General features: G+C 39.7%; 1 protein-coding gene across 1 annotated transcript in view; it reads right to left on the bottom strand.

The window, feature by feature from the left end:
• Window positions 1-12366, bottom strand: part of LOC120568468 (ras GTPase-activating protein nGAP-like) — a gene marked incomplete at its 5' end in the record, with an annotated part of 28473 nt that extends 16107 nt beyond the window's left edge. The window contains 2 exon segments of the mRNA XM_039816025.1: window positions 3089-3201; window positions 12260-12366. Of these exon segments, the coding sequence (XP_039671959.1) occupies window positions 3089-3201; window positions 12260-12366 (220 nt within the window).
• Between the last annotated feature and the right edge of the window lie 5134 nt (window positions 12367-17500).

The raw sequence follows: 17500 nt of genomic DNA, 5'->3' as shown, positions 1-17500 counted from the left end.
AGAGCGCACAGAGAGGCAGGCAGGCAGACAGAGAGGCAGAAAGATAGACAGGCAGAGAGGCAGAGAGACAGAGAGGCAGACAGATAGACAGGCAGAGAGGCAGACAGATAGACAGACAGACCGACAGACAGACAGAGAGGCAGACAGAGAGGCAGACAGACAGACAGAGAGACAGACAGACAGAGAGGCAGACAGAGAGGCAGACAGACCGACAGACAGACAGACAGACAGACAGACAGAGAGGCAGACAGAGAGGCAGGCAGGCAGACAGAGAGGCAGAGAGGCAGAAAGATAGACAGGCAGAGAGGCAGAGAGACAGAGAGGCAGACAGATAGACAGGCAGAGAGGCAGACAGATAGACAGACAGACCGACAGACAGACAGAGAGGCAGACAGAGAGGCAGGCAGGCAGACAGAGAGGCAGACAGATAGACAGGCAGAGAGGCAGAGAGACAGAGAGGCAGACAGATAGACAGGCAGAGAGGCAGACAGATAGACAGACAGACCGACAGACAGACCGACAGACAGACAGACCGACAGACAGACAGACAGAGAGGCAGGCAGGCAGACAGAGAGGCAGAGAGGCAGACAGATAGACAGGCAGAGAGGCAGAGAGACAGAGAGGCAGACAGACAGAGAGAGACGCAGACAGAGACAGAGGCAGAGAGACAGACAGACAGAGAGAGAGGCAGGCAGACAGACAGGCAGGCAGGCAGAGAGACAGAGAGGCAGACAGACAGAGAGAGACGCAGACAGAGACAGAGGCAGAGAGGCAGACAGACAGACAGAGAAACAGACAGACAGATGTTGAGTTTGATTACCGGAGGAAACACAGCGACCAGAGCAGGAAATGAACTTTAATATCCGAGCCCTGCTCAGCTTGTGTTAGAAACTCTGAGGTTTCCCAGACATCACCATAACATCACCATATACAGCTATCACCATAACATCACCATATACAGCTATCACCATAACATAATAACCATATACCTACACCACCATCACCATACTGTAACAGCTATCACCATAACATCGCACAGACACCATCTCACCACACACAGCTACCCATAACATCATTACAGCTACACCTAACATCACCATCGTATACAGCTATCACCATCATCACCATACTGTATACAGCTATCACCATAACATCACATATACAGCTATCACCAAACACACCATACACCCATACTGTATACAGCTATCACCATAACATACCATACTGTATACATATCACCATAACATCACCATATACAGCTATCACCATAAATCACATACGTATACGCCCCATAACATACCATACTGAACAGCTATACAACATCACCATATACCTATCACCATAACATCACCTATCACTATCACCATAACATCAATATACCTACACCATAACATACCATACTGTAACGCTATCACCATACAACATACGTAGCGCTACACCCAACCAGCGCTACAACAAAAAAGAGCATATATACAGCTTCACCATACCATCACCATACTGTATACAGCTATCACCATAACATCACCATATACAGCTATCACCATAACATCACCATACTGTATACAGCTATCACCATAACATCACCATACTGTATACAGCTATCACCATAACATCACCATATACAGCTATCACCATAACATCACCATATACAGCTATCACCATAACATCACCATATACAGCTATCACCATAACATCACCATACTGTATACAGCTATCACCATACCATCACCATACTGTATACAGCTATCACCATACCATCACCATACTGTATACAGCTATCACCATAACATCACCATACTGTATACAGCTATCACCATAACATCACCATACTGTATACAGCTATCACCATAACATCACCATACTGTATACAGCTATCACCATACCATCACCATACTGTATACAGCTATCACCATAACATCACCATATACAGCTATCACCATAACATCACCATATACAGCTATCACCATAACATCACCATATACAGCTATCACCATAACATCACCATACTGTATACAGCTATCACCATAACATCACCATACTGTATACAGCTATCACCATAACATCACCATATACAGCTATCACCATAACATCACCATATACAGCTATCACCATACCATCACCATATACAGCTATCACCATAACATCACCATACTGTATACAGCTATCACCATAACATCACCATATACAGCTATCACCATACCATCACCATACTGTATACAGCTATCACCATAACATCACCATATACAGCTATCACCATAACATCACCATATACAGCTATCACCATAACATCACCATATACAGCTATCACCATAACATCACCATATACAGCTATCACCATAACATCACCATATACAGCTATCACCATACCATCACCATATACAGCTATCACCATAACATCACCATACTGTATACAGCTATCACCATAACATCACCATATACAGCTATCACCATAACATCACCATATACAGCTATCACCATACCATCACCATATACAGCTATCACCATAACATCACCATATACAGCTATCACCATAACATCACCATATACAGCTATCACCATAACATCACCATACTGTATACAGCTATCACCATAACATCACCATACTGTATACAGCTATCACCATAACATCACCATACCGTATACAGCTATCACCATACCATCACCATACTGTATACAGCTATCACCATAACATCACCATACAGTATACAGCTATCACCATAACATCACCATACCGTATACAGCTATCACCATACCATCACCATACTGTATACAGCTATCACCATAACATCACCATACAGTATACAGCTATCACCATACCATCACCATACTGTATACAGCTATCACCATAACATCACCATACAGTGTGGCGCTAGTGATGCTTCTCTCTGACCAATCAGCGATCAGCAGTGTTTTTAACTTGCCCCCAAACTGCTCCCCAGCTTATTATAATGGCAGAGAAAAACCACGCCAATGGTCTCTCACCCCGAAAATTCGATCGGGAGTCTGCACAGGGAGTTGATTTTTGAAAACGTGAGGTAGCCTGAACTGGCCGCGATGTTTTTGAAGAAGGATGTAGGAGCGGAGTTACCTGTCGGGGTCAGCCGGCCTCAGCGAGGGGAGTCTGAAGCTGGTGTTTCGGTCTAGTTTGGTCTGACTCTTGGTCCTCTTGATGGAGCCTTTTAGACGTTTACTGAAGAAACCCTGAAGGATACGAAGACATGAAAAAGGACAGAAGGATGAGAATCAAATCGCTAAATGGGAAGTTCCCAGAGGCCAGTTTCTTTTGGATGAAGTCACAGGGTCAGGACCAGAGCCCGATTATAAAATCGACAAAAACATTTTTTGAAAGGTGCACAAAGAAAAAAAAATAAAATTAAAGGAAAAAATGAAATAAATAGAAAAAAAGTCACAAAAAAATTGAGGGGAAAGAAGTGAGAAAAACATTATTTTTTAAAAGCTGAAAAAAGTGACAAAAAACCCCGGAAAATTTACAAAATAAACCCCCATTAAAAACATCGCCAGAAGGTGACAAAAACAGAGCCAAAATACGGATATTACCGTATTTTCCGGACTATAAGTCGCTCCGGAGTGTAAGTCGCATAAGTCAAAAAATGCGTCATGAAGATGAAAAAAACATTTATAAGTCGCATTTATTTAGAATAAATAAATCCATCTGTCAACTACACAACAGCACCCAGAACAACAGGCTGAATAGGTGTCCAGTATGTTACCGTTAACACATTAACAGTTATTCAACTATACAATAGCACCCAGAACAACAGGCTGAATAGGTGTCCTCTATGTTACTGTTAACACACTAACAGTTATTCAACTATACAATAGCACCCAGAACAACAGGCTGAATAGGTGTCCAGTATGTTACCGTTAACACATGAACAGTTATTCAACTATACAATAGCACCAGAACAAAGTGAATAGGTGCCAGTATGTTACTGTTAACACATGAACAGTTATCAACTATACAATAGCACCCAGAACAACAGGCTGAATAGGTGTCCAGTATGTTACTGTTAACACATGAACAGTTATTCAACTATACAACAGCACCCAGAACAACAGGCTGAATAGGTGTCCAGTATGTTACTGTTAACACATGAACAGTTATTCAACTATACAATAGCACAGAGAACAACAGGCTGAATAGGTGTCCAGTATGTTACTGTTAACACATTGACAGTTATTCAACTATACAACAGCACCCAGAACAACAGGCTGAATAGGTGTCCAGTATGTTACTGTTAACACATGAACAGTTATTCAACTATACAATAGCACAGAGAACAACAGGCTGAATAGGTGTCCAGTATGTTACTGTTAACACATGAACAGTTATTCAACTACACAATAGCACAGAGAACAACCAGCTACCAGGGCGTGGAGCATGGATGGATTAAAAGGCGTGGAGACGTAGCTGCACCGTTGACCAGCCCCTCCCGACTCCTTCCTCCAGCTCTGGCCATCTCGCTCTCAGCCCGCCATTAGCCGATTAGCCGATTAGCTTTCTCTGATTTCTTCGTTGCAGTAAGAGTCACCTTTTCTCCAGTCTCCCTCACAAGTTTCTCCCTCATTTCAAACTTTCTTTCTGCTGCTCCATCACCGTTTTCGGCTGCATATTTTACTACCTGCAGTTTATGCATATAGTTGTCACAAGCCTAGAGCGCCCTCTCGTGGCTGTAGACGGTGATGTTTTCAGTATGAATTAACATTTTAAAACATGTTCAATTATATATATTTTGATATATATAAGTCGCACCTGACTATAAGTCGCAGGACCAGCCAACGTAGGAAAAAAAGTGAGACTTATAGTCCAGAAAATACGGTAGGCATTTTCCAAACTATCGGTATCGGCATTTATAAACGGCCGATAAATAGTCCTAGTCTGTCCACCAGAGGGCGCTCTACAACCTCCCTGGAGGACAAAAACTCTCTGTATCAGAACTATGACAAAGAAATCGTTGAAAAAAGTGACAAATGTTTCGACAGAAACTTTATTTTTTAAACGCTGAAAAAAGTGACAAAAAAACCCATTAAAAACGTTGACAGAAGGTGACAAAAACTTGTTAAAAATGTGACAAAAACATAATTAAAAAAACGCCCAAAAAGTGACAAAAAAAATTTGACAAAAGTGACAAAAAAAATTTGAAAAAAGTGACAAAAATTTTTGAGGAAAAAAGTGACAAAAACATTCATTTTTAAACGCTGATAAAAGTGACAAAAAAAATTAGAAAAAAGTGACAAAAAATTTTGAGGAAAAAAGTGACAAAAACATTCATTTTTAAACGCTGATAAAAGTGACAAAAAAAATACGGAAAAGTGACAAAGAAAAACATTAAAAAGTGTCAAGACAGGGATAAAAAATAAGAAACATTATAAAAATTGACAAAAACATAGTTAAAAAAACAAATCAGAAAAAAAGTGACAAAGAATTGAGGGGTTCAAAGTGACAAAAACATTCTTTTAATAAAATCGATAAAAACATCAAGAAAAGTGTAGAAAAAGACCAACAAAATGTTGAAATTTCGACCCAGAAAAACAATATATTAAAATACTAAACTTAAAACTAGCAATCACTTTAATACCTTAAACTGAAATGAAATCTCAACTATTATACCGTTGGTGCAGAGCGGAGCAGCAGAGGAGATGAGTGTCCTAATTTCCTGAGATATTAATAACCTCAAACACATCCTCACATCCTATTTTCTATCTATCTTTCTTTCTTTATTTCTTTCTTTGTCTCCTTTCTCTCTCCAACCAATTGTGTGTTTAATGGTCTCATCATGTCAGCTGTAGACTAGAATCAAACATCAGATGTTATAAACTACATGTAACTAGTAACTAAAGTAACTAGTAACTAAAGCTGGAACAGATGAATGTAGTGGAGTAACTAAAGTAACTAGTAACTAAAGCTGGAACAGATAAATGTAGCGGAGTAACTAAAGTAACTAGTAACTAAAGTAACTAGTAACTAAAGCTGGAACAGATGAATGTAGCGGAGTAACTAAAGTAACTAGTAACTAAAGCGGAACAGATGAATGTTAAGAAACTAAAACATGAATGGAGTAACTAGTAACTATACAAAGCTGTAAGTACAGATGAATGGATTAACTAAATTAAAGCTGGAACAGATGAATGTAGTGGATTAACTAAAGTAACTAGTAACAAGCTGAACAGATGAATGTTAATGGCAAACTAAGAAACTAGTAATCAAAGCTGGAACAGATGAGAAGGAGGAATCTAGTAACTGGAATGGAATAGATAACGTAAAGCTGGAAGATGGAACAGATGAAAGATTAAGCGGAGTAACTAAAGTAACTAGTAACTAAAGCTGTAACAGATGAATGTAACGGAGTAACTAAAGTAACTAGTAACTAAAGCTGGAACAGATGAATGTAGCGGAGTAACTAAAGTAACTAGTAACTAAAGCTGGAACAGATGAATGTAGCAGAGTAACTAAAGTAACTAGTAACTAAAGTAACTAGTAACTGAAGCTGTGACAGATGAATGTAGCAGAGTAACTAAAGTAACTAGTAACTGAAGCTGGAACAGATGAATGTAGCGGAGTAACTAAAGTAACTAGTAACTAAAGCTGTGACAGATGAATGTAGTGGAGTAACTAAAGTAACTAGTAACTGAAGCTGGAACAGATGATTGTAGTGGAGTAACTAAAGTAACTAGTAACTAAAGCTGGAACAGATGAATGTAGAGGAGTAACTAAAGTAACTAGTAACTAAAGCTGGAACAGATGATTGTAGCAGAGTAACTAAAGTAACTAGTAACTAAAGCTGTAACAGATGAATGTAGCGGAGTAACTAAAGTAACTAGTAACTAAAGCTGTAACAGATGAATGTAGAGGAGTAACTAAAGTAACTAGTAACTAAAGCTGTGACAGATGAATGTAGCGGAGTAACTAAAGTAACTAGTAACTAAAGCTGGAACAGATGAATGTAGAGGAGTAACTAGTAACTAGTAACTAAAGCTGGAACAGATGATTGTAGCAGAGTAACTAAAGTAACTAGTAACTAAAGCTGTAACAGATGAATGTAGTGGAGTAACTAAAGTAACTAGTAACTAAAGCTGGAAAAGATGAATTGGAGGAACTAACGGAACAGATGATGTGGGAGTAATAGTAACTAGTAACTAAAGCTGGAATAGAATTGAAACGTAATAGATAAATGAAAAATTAGTAAAGCTGGAACAGATGAATGTAGTGGAGTAACTAAAGCTGGAACAGATGAATGTAGAGGAGTAACTAGTAACTAGTAACTAAAGCTGGAACAGATGAATGTAGAGGAGTAACTAAAGTAACTAGTAACTAAAGCTGTAACAGATGAATGTAGAGGAGTAACTAAAGTAACTAGTAACTAAAGCTGTAACAGATGAATGTAGCGGAGTAACTAGTAACTAGTAACTAAAGCTGGAACAGATGAATGTAGTGGAGTAACTATAGTAACTAGTAACTAAAGTAACTAGTAACTAAAGCTGTAACAGGTTAATGTAGTGGAGTAAAAAGTCCAATATTTCTTTCTGAAATGTAGCGGAGTAGAAGGAGAAAATGACATGAAAAGAAAAGACTCAAGTAAAGTACAAGTACCTCAACATTTCGTACTGAAGTACAGTACTGGAGTACGTGTACTTAGTTACTTTCCAGCAGTGGCTCCGAGTCCCTGACGGTCTCTGTGGGTTAATGAACAGAAAGGTCTCTGCTGCATGTGTTTAAGATCCTGTCAGTGTTTACCTCTGACTTTGAGGCTGCGCCATCTCCCAGCATGCTCTCTGGCTGGATCTGGATTTACTGTATGAAGAGAAACTGTCTGAAGTCTGACGGGAACTAAAAATACTCCGAGAGCAACCTGACTGTGAAGCGCCGACTCAAACTCTCTGCAGGAACTTACACTTGTGATTACTGACGTTAATCGTGACGTTAATCTGTATCTGAAGACTCTTTTATATAGACCTTAGTGGTCCCCTAATACTGTATCTGAAGTCTCTTTTATATAGACCTTAGTGGTCCCCTAATACTGTATCTGAAGTCTCTTTTATATAGACCTTAGTGGTCCCCTAATACTGTATCTGAAGTCTCTTTTATATAGACCTTAGTGGTCCCCTAATACTGTATCTGAAGTCTCTTTTATATAGACCTTAGTGGTCCCCTAATACTGTATCTGAAGTCTCTTTTATATAGACCTTAGTGGTCCCCTAATACTGTATCTGAAGTCTCTTTTATATAGACCTTTAGTGGTCCCCTAATACTGTATCTGAAGTCTCTTTTATATAGACCTTAGTGGTCCCCTAATACTGTATCTGAAGTCTCTTTTATATAGACCTTAGTGGTCCCCTAATACTGTATCTGAAGTCTTTTATATAGACCTTAGTGGTCCCCTAATACTGTATCTGAAGTCTCTTTTATATAGGCCTTAGTGGTCCCCTAATACTGTATCTGAAGTCTCTTTTATATAGGCCTTAGTGGTCCCCTAATACTGTATCTGAAGTCTCTTTATATAGGCCTTAGTGGTCCCCTAATACTGTATCTGAAGTCTCTTTATAATAGACCTTAGTGGTCCCTAATACTGTATCTGAAGTCTCTTTTATATAGACCTTAGTGGTCCCCTAATACTGTATCTGAAGTCTCTTTATATAGACCTTAGTGGTCCCCCAATACTGTATCTGAAGTCTCTTTTATATAGACCTTAGTGGTCCCTAATACTGTATCTGAAGTCTCTTTTACATAGACCTTAATGGTCCCCTAATACTGTATCTGAAGTCTCTTTTATATAGACCTTAGTGGTCCCCTAATACTGTATCTGAAGTCTCTTTTATATAGACCTTAGTGGTCCCTAATACTGTATCTGAAGTCTCTTTTACATAGACCTTAGTGGTCCCCTAATACTGTATCTGAAGTCTCTTTTATATAGACCTTTAGTGGTCCCCTAATACTGTATCTGAAGTCTCTTTATATAGACCTTAGTGGTCCCCTAATACTGTATCTGAAGTCTCTTTTATATAGACCTTAGTGGTCCCCTAATACTGTATCTGAAGTCTCTTTTATATAGACCTTAGTGGTCCCCTAATACTGTATCTGAAGTCTCTTTTATATAGACCTTAGTGGTCCCCTAATACTGTATCTGAAGTCTCTTTTATATAGACCTTAGTGGTCCCCTAATACTGTATCTGAAGTCTCTTTTATATAGACCTTAGTGGTCCCCTAATACTGTATCTGAAGTCTCTTTTATATAGACCTTAGTGGTCCCCTAATACTGTATCTGAAGTCTCTTTTATATAGACCTTAGTGGTCCCTAATACTGTATCTGAAGTCTCTTTTACATAGACCTTAATGGTCCCCTAATACTGTATCTGAAGTCTCTTTTACATAGACCTTAGTGGTCCCCTAATACTGTATCTGAAGTCTCTTTTATATAGACCTTAGTGGTCCCCTAATACTGTATCTGAAGTCTCTTTTATATAGACCTTAGTGGTCCCCTAATACTGTATCTGAAGTCTCTTTTATATAGACCTTAGTGGTCCCTAATACTGTATCTGAAGTCTCTTTATATAGACCTTAGTGGTCCCCTAATACTGTATCTGAAGTCTCTTTTATATAGACCTTAGTGGTCCCTAATACTGTATCTGAAGTCTCTTTTATATAGACCTTAGTGGTCCCCTAATACTGTATCTGAAGTCTCTTTTATATAGACCTTAGTGGTCCTCTAATACTGTATCTGAAGTCTCTTTTATATAGACCTTAGTGGTCCCTAATACTGTATCTGAAGTCTCTTTTATATAGACCTTAGTGGTCCCTAATACTGTATCTGAAGTCTCTTTTATATAGACCTTAGTGGTCCCTAATACTGTATCTGAAGTCTCTTTTATATAGACCTTAGTGGTCCCCTAATACTGTATCTGAAGTCTCTTTTATATAGACCTTAGTGGTCCCTAATACTGTATCTGAAGTCTCTTTTATATAGACCTTAGTGGTCCCCTAATACTGTATCTGAAGTCTCTTTTATATAGACCTTAGTGGTCCCTAATACTGTATCTGAAGTCTCTTTTGTATAGGCCTTAGTGGTCCCCTAATACTGTATCTGAATATGCTTGCAGCACCCGAGAAGCACCGGACAGAGAGTAGAAATGCTTCGCTTTTCTGAGAATATAGTCCCCAGTTTGTATACGGTTAGAAGATGGCTGTGTGTCATGTGACCTTGTTATTTTAAAGAGTGGACAGAAACTAAATAAAACTACCAAAAGCAGTCTTGGTTCATGTTTCCACTGTTCCAACAATCACCACTCTGGTTTGGTTGAAATAAACCCTTAATTCACCCATTTACATGTGGAGATATGCTGGCTCTATACACGCTAAAAGTCCTGATTATTTACATGGAGTCTGGTGGAGATATGCTGGCTCTATACACGCTAAAAGTCCTGATTATTTACATGGAGTCTGGTGGAGATATGCTGGCTCTATACACGCTAAAAGTCCTGATTATTTACATGGAGTCTGGTGGAGATATGCTGGCTCTATACACGCTAAAAGTCCTGATTATTTACATGGAGTCTGGTGGAGATATGCTGGCTCTATACACGCTAAAAGTCCTGATTATTTACATGGAGTCTGGTGGAAATATGCTGGCTCTATACATGCTAAAAGTCCTGATTATTTACATGGAGTCTGGTGGAGATATGCTGGCTCTATACACGCTAAAAGTCCTGATTATTTACATGGAGTCTGGTGGAGATATGCTGGCTCTATACACGCTAAAAGTCCTGATTATTTACATGGAGTCTGGTGGAGATATGCTGGCTCTATACACGCTAAAAGTCCTGATTATTTACATGGAGTCTGGTGGAGATATGCTGGCTCTATACACGCTAAAAAGTCCTGATTATTTACATGGAGTCTGGTGGAGATATGCTGGCTCTATACACGCTAAAAAGTCCTGATTATTTACATGGAGTCTGGTGGAGATATGCTGGCTCTATACACGCTAAAAGTCCTGATTATTTACATGGAGTCTGGTGGAGATATGCTGGCTCTATACATGCTAAAAGTCCTGATTATTTACATGGAGTCTGGTGGAGATATGCTGGCTCTATAAACGCTAAAAGTCCTGATTATTTACATGGAGTCTGGTGGAGTTTGGTGATGGTGATTTCGGGGCTGTTTCATGTTAAACTAAAATAATAATAATGTATATTTTTATTAAATTACAATGTTTTCACTCTGTTGGTATTACACACAGGTCTGAATTACACATTAGTCCTGTAGGGTTACATTTACAGCTCTGTTCACTGCCGCCATGGTATAGCGTTCTCGCTCAATACTGGACCAACTTCAAAGATTTATGTTCACATTAGTCACTAAGACAACAATGCATGGCAAAATAAGGAGCAGGATGGAAAAAAAACAAAACAAAATGATCCTCTCTCTACACGAGAGAGAAACACAAGAGTCACATTTGGACTCCTGACAGAACAGAGATGAAATGTTTGCAGTCGTCAGCTAAAGATAGTTGAGACTCCCGTATTGATGTTTCGGTGAAAATGTGCAGCGGTACTCTGATTACCTGCAGTAATCACTCAGCTCCGGTGGCAGGCTCTGAGCCCATGATCTAATCATGTGTTCATCCGGCCACGAGGCCGCTGATCTGGACATTTTACTGTCCCTTTAATTGGGTTTGAATCTGATTCAGTGTTTCTGTTCGCGACATGATATATTAACATCTTTGCTAACGTCGCAGCAGAGCTGATTTACTCTAGATTATGGAGAGTAAACTCTGGACACACACACACACACACACACACACACACACACACACACACACACACACACACACACACACACACTTCATTTTCTTCAGAAAGACATAAAAGAAATGCTGAAGGAGACAGGAAGTGACATAATCTCTACAGATCTGAACCTATTATTACTTATAGCCATAGGTTTGTTAAACTGTCAGTGTCTCTGTATATCTGTGTCTCTGGGTTCAAATCGGACCTGTGACGATTTCCTGGATGTCTACCCCTCTCTCTCTCTGTCTGTCTCTCTCTCTCTGTCTGTCTCTCTCTCTCTCTCTCCGTCTCTATGTCTCTCTCTCTCTCTCTCTCTCTCTCTCTCTCTCTCCATCTCTGGCTCTCTCTCTCTCTCCCCCCTTTCTCACCTAGCTGTCCTGTCAAAATAAAAGGTGGAAAAGCCGAAAAAAATAATCTTTAAAAAAGAAAAGGAAAAGGAGCAGCAGAAACTCACCGGCACTTTGAAAGGTGACGAGTTTGGGTTGTCGACGGCGACGCTCTTCTCTGAACTCCCCAGACCGGAGATGCTCCTCCTCCTCGGAGATCTCTCCGAAGACACTTCTGCAGAGACAAAGAGACACAGAGCGTTAGATCAACCACAGAGACACAGAGACAAAGAGACACAGAGCGTTAGATCAACCACAGAGACACAGAGACAAAGAGACACAGAGCGTTAGATCAACCACAGAGACACAGAGACACAGAGACAAAGAGCGTTAGATCAACCACAGAGACACAGAGACACAGAGTCAAAGAGACACAGAGACACAGAGCGTTAGATCAACCACAGAGACACAGAGACACAGAGACGAAGAGACAGAGAGTTAGATCAACCACAGAGACACAGAGACAAAGAGACGAAGAGACAAAGAGACACAGAGACAAAGAGACACAGAGACACAAAGACACAGAGACACAGAGACGAAGAGACAGAGAGTTAGATCAACCACAGAGACACAGAGACAAAGAGACACAGAGACAAAGAGACACAGAGACAAAGAGACACAGAGACACAGAGACACAGAGACACAGAGACGAAGAGACAGAGAGTTAGATCAACCACAGAGACACAGAGACGAAGAGACAGAGAGTTAGATCAACCACAGAGACACAGAGACAAAGAGACGAAGAGACAGAGAGTTAGATCAACCACAGAGACACAGAGACAGAGAGTTAGATCAACCACAGAGACACAGAGACAAAGAGACACAGAGACAAAGAGACACAGAGACAGAGAGTTAGATCAACCACAGAGACAAAGAGACAAAGAGACACAGAGACAAAGAGACACAGAGACAGAGAGTTAGATTAACTACAGCAGGGGGGGTCAAACTCAACTTCACTGAGGGCCACACTGGAAAATGAGAATCACATTAAAAGGGCCAGACACGTTTGACATGATCTTATTCACTCTTATAGCTTTCTCACTAACAGTTTGGTCGACAAAAGCCCTAAAGAAAACTCTCTGGTGCTGTGGCAATTTCTGAGCCTCAAAGTCGGCAAATCTGTCAAATTCTGCTTAGAGTGAGTCGCATAACTGCAGTCTGACTCACATCTAGGCAGGCCATAATCTATTGTAGTAGTAGATAACTTTAGATCACTTTATTGTCCCCCGTGGGGCAGTTGGGTTTGCGGCACAATCGCAAGGCACTTCATGACAAGATATCAGACATATGATACCTACACATAGTCCTTACATCAGACATTTGATACCTACACATAGTCCTTACATCAGACATATGATACCAACAAATAGTCCTTACATCAGACATTTGATACCTACACATAGTCCTTACATCAGACATATGATACCAACAAATAGTCCTTACATCAGACATATGATACCAGCAAATAGACCTTACATCAGACATATGATACCAGCAAATAGTCCTTACATCAGACATATGATACAAACAAATAGTCCTTACATCAGACATATGATACCAGCAAATAGTCCTTACATCAGACAATACGCAAATAGTCCTTACATCAGACATATGATACCAGCAAATAGTCCTTACATCAGACATAATACCAGCAAATAGTTACAGACAATAAACAAATAGTCCTTACATCAGACATATGATACCAGCAAATAGACCTTACATCAGACATATGATACCAGCAAATAGTCCTTACATCAGACATATGATACAAACAAATAGTCCTTACATCAGACATATTATACCAGCAAATAGTCCTTACATCAGACATATGATACCAACAAATAGTCCTTACATATAGACATATGATACCAACAAATAGTCCTTACATCAGACATATGATACCAACACATAGTCCTTACATCAGACATATGATACCAACAAATAGTCCTTACATCAGACATATGATACCAGCAAATAGTCCTTACATCAGACATATGATACCAACAAATAGTCCTTACATATAGACATATGATACCAACAAATAGTCCTTACATCAGACATATGATACCAACAAATAGTCCTTACATCAGACATATGATACCTACACATAGTCCTTACATCAGACATATGATACCAACAAATAGTCCTTACATCAGACATATGATACCAGCAAATAGACCTTACATCAGACATAAAACAACAAATGAATATAACCCAATACAAATAACCAAAGACCATATTAACAAATAGAAGAGAACAAATAGTACACGCATATGATACCCAAATAGCACAAGACATAGAAACACAAAAACCAGACCTATGTACACAAAGTAGAACGCAAATAGCTACAGCATATGATACGCAAATAGTCTTACAACACAAATAGCCTTACATCAGACATATGATACCAACAAATAGTCCTTACATAGACATATGATACCAAAATAGCTTACATCAGACATATGATACCAGCAAATACCTTACTCAGACATATGATACAACAAATAGTCCTTACATCAGACATATGATACCAGCAAAGACCTTACAGACATGATACCAGCAATGACCTTACATCAGACATATGATACCAACAAATAGTCTTACATCAGACATATGATACCAGCAAATAGACCTTACATCGACATTGATACCAGCAAATAGTCCTTACATCAGACATATGATACCAGCAAATAGACTTACATCAGACATATGATACAGCAAATAGCCTTACACAGCATATGATACCAACAAATAGTCCTTACATCAGACATATGATACCAGCAAATAGACCTTACATCAGACATATGATACCAGCAAATAGTCCTTACATCAGACATATGATACCAGCAAATAGTCCTTACATCAGACATATGATACCAACAAATAGTCCTTACATCAGACATATGATACCAGCAAATAGACCTTACATCAGACATATGATACCAGCAAATAGACCTTACATCAGACATATGATACCAACAAATAGTCCTTACATCAGACATATGATACCAGCAAATAGACCTTACATCAGACATATGATACCAGCAAATAGACCTTACATCAGACATATGATACCAACAAATAGTCCTTACATCAGACATATGATACCAGCAAATAGACCTTACATCAGACATATGATACCAGCAAATAGTCCTTACATCAGACATATGATACCAGCAAATAGTCCTTACATCAGACATATGATACCTACACATAGTCCTTACATCAGACATATGATACCAGCAAATAGTCCTTACATCAGACATATGATACCAGCAAATAGTCCTTACATAACATAGATACCAGCAAATAGACCTTACATACTATGATACCAGCAATGACCTACATCAGACATAATAACAAATAGTACATCAGACATATGATACCAGCAAATAGACCTTACATCAGACATATGATACCACAAATAGTTACACAGACATATGATACTACACATAACCTTACATCAGACATATGATACCAGCAAATAGTCCTACATCAGACATATGATACAGCAAATAGTCTTACATAGACTAAGATACCAGCAAATAGCCTTACATCAGACATATGATACCGCAAATAGCCTTACATCAGACATATGATACCAGCAAATAGTCCTTTGATACCAATAGACCTTACATCAGACATATGATACCAGCAAATAGTCCTTACATCAGACATATGATACCAGCAAATAACCTTACATCAGACATATGATAACTAACATAGACCTTACATCAGACATATGATACCAGCAAATAGTCCTTACATCAGACATATGATACCAGCAAATAGCCTTACATCGACATATGATACCAGCAAATAGTCCTTACATCAGCATATGATACCAGCAAATAGCCTTACATCAGACATATGATACCAGCAAATAGTCCTTACATCAGACATATGATACCAGCAAATAGTCCTTACATCAGACATATGATACCAACAAATAGTCCCTACATCAGACATATGATACCAGCAAATAGACCTTACATCAGACATATGATACCAACAAATAGTCCTATAATCAGCATAATGATACCATGAACATCCATCAGACATATGATACCAGCAAATAGACCTTACATCAGACATATGATACCAACAAATAGTCCTTACATCAGACATATGATACCACAAATAGACTTACATCAGACATATGATACCAGCAAATAGTCCTACATCAGACATATGATACCACACATACCACACAGACACAACCACAAATCCCTACACACAACATGATACCACAAATATCCTAAACAACAAGGACCAGAAAATATCCCAACATCGACACAGAGACCACAAATAACCCATACACAACATAATACCAGCAAATGCCTTACATCAGATCAAAGATAACCTACAAACATAGTCTACAAGACATATGATACACAAAATAGTCCTCATCATCAGACATATGATACCAAACAAATATCACATATAGACATTGACCAACAAATATCTACACAGACATAGATAATTAGTAACATATGACAAGAGGGGGGAAGGGGGGAAAAAAGGGGGGGGGGAGGGAAAGGGGGAGGGAGGGGGGGAAGGGGGGGTGAACACAGTATGGGGGTGGTATGAGGTGTGTGTGGTAGGGAACATGGAGGTAGGTGGGTGGGGGTAGGGAGTGTGGGTGAGGTGGTAGGATGTGGGTGGTATGATGTGGTGGTGGTAGGGAGGGTGGGGGGATGGGTGGTGGGTAGGGGGGGGTAGAGTGGGTGGGGGGTATGGTGTGGGTGGTGTATGAACCAGGTAGAGAGGTGACAGGTGGTGGGTAGACGGGAGGAATGGAAACAGGAGAGGAAGGAATGGACGATACTGACAGGATGGAGATGGAGTCGGGGCCGACCGCGCAGCCCCCCGCGGCGGATCTGAACGGAATGTGATTGGTGGAGAGCTAACCAGGAAATGACGAGCGGAATGAGGTGACTAGAGTCTCTCAACATCTGATGAAGATCTTTTAAACTGACCTTTGTTGATCTGAAATGAAGACAGATTCAGACACACACACACACACACACACACAGAGATACACACACACACACACACACACACACACACACACACACACACACACACACACACACACGCAGACAGCCTATTTCTCTCTCCAGATGTTTCCCAGTAACATGTCTCGTAGAACTATTTTATCCCGCTATGAGACTGATTTCAACGAGCCATGACAGTCTGGCTTTGAATTTCCTGGAGAAAATGACCCCATGTGACGAGCAACTGCCGTCCAATCAGCTGCCGGTTTTCATTTTTGGGTACATTTCTCGTGGTCTTTGTACTGGAGACAC

Source organism: Perca fluviatilis, chromosome 11 (genome assembly GCF_010015445.1).
Source record: "Perca fluviatilis chromosome 11, GENO_Pfluv_1.0, whole genome shotgun sequence".
Lineage (NCBI taxonomy): Eukaryota > Metazoa > Chordata > Actinopteri > Perciformes > Percidae > Perca > Perca fluviatilis.
This window is presented reverse-complemented; position numbering and strand designations above follow the sequence as displayed.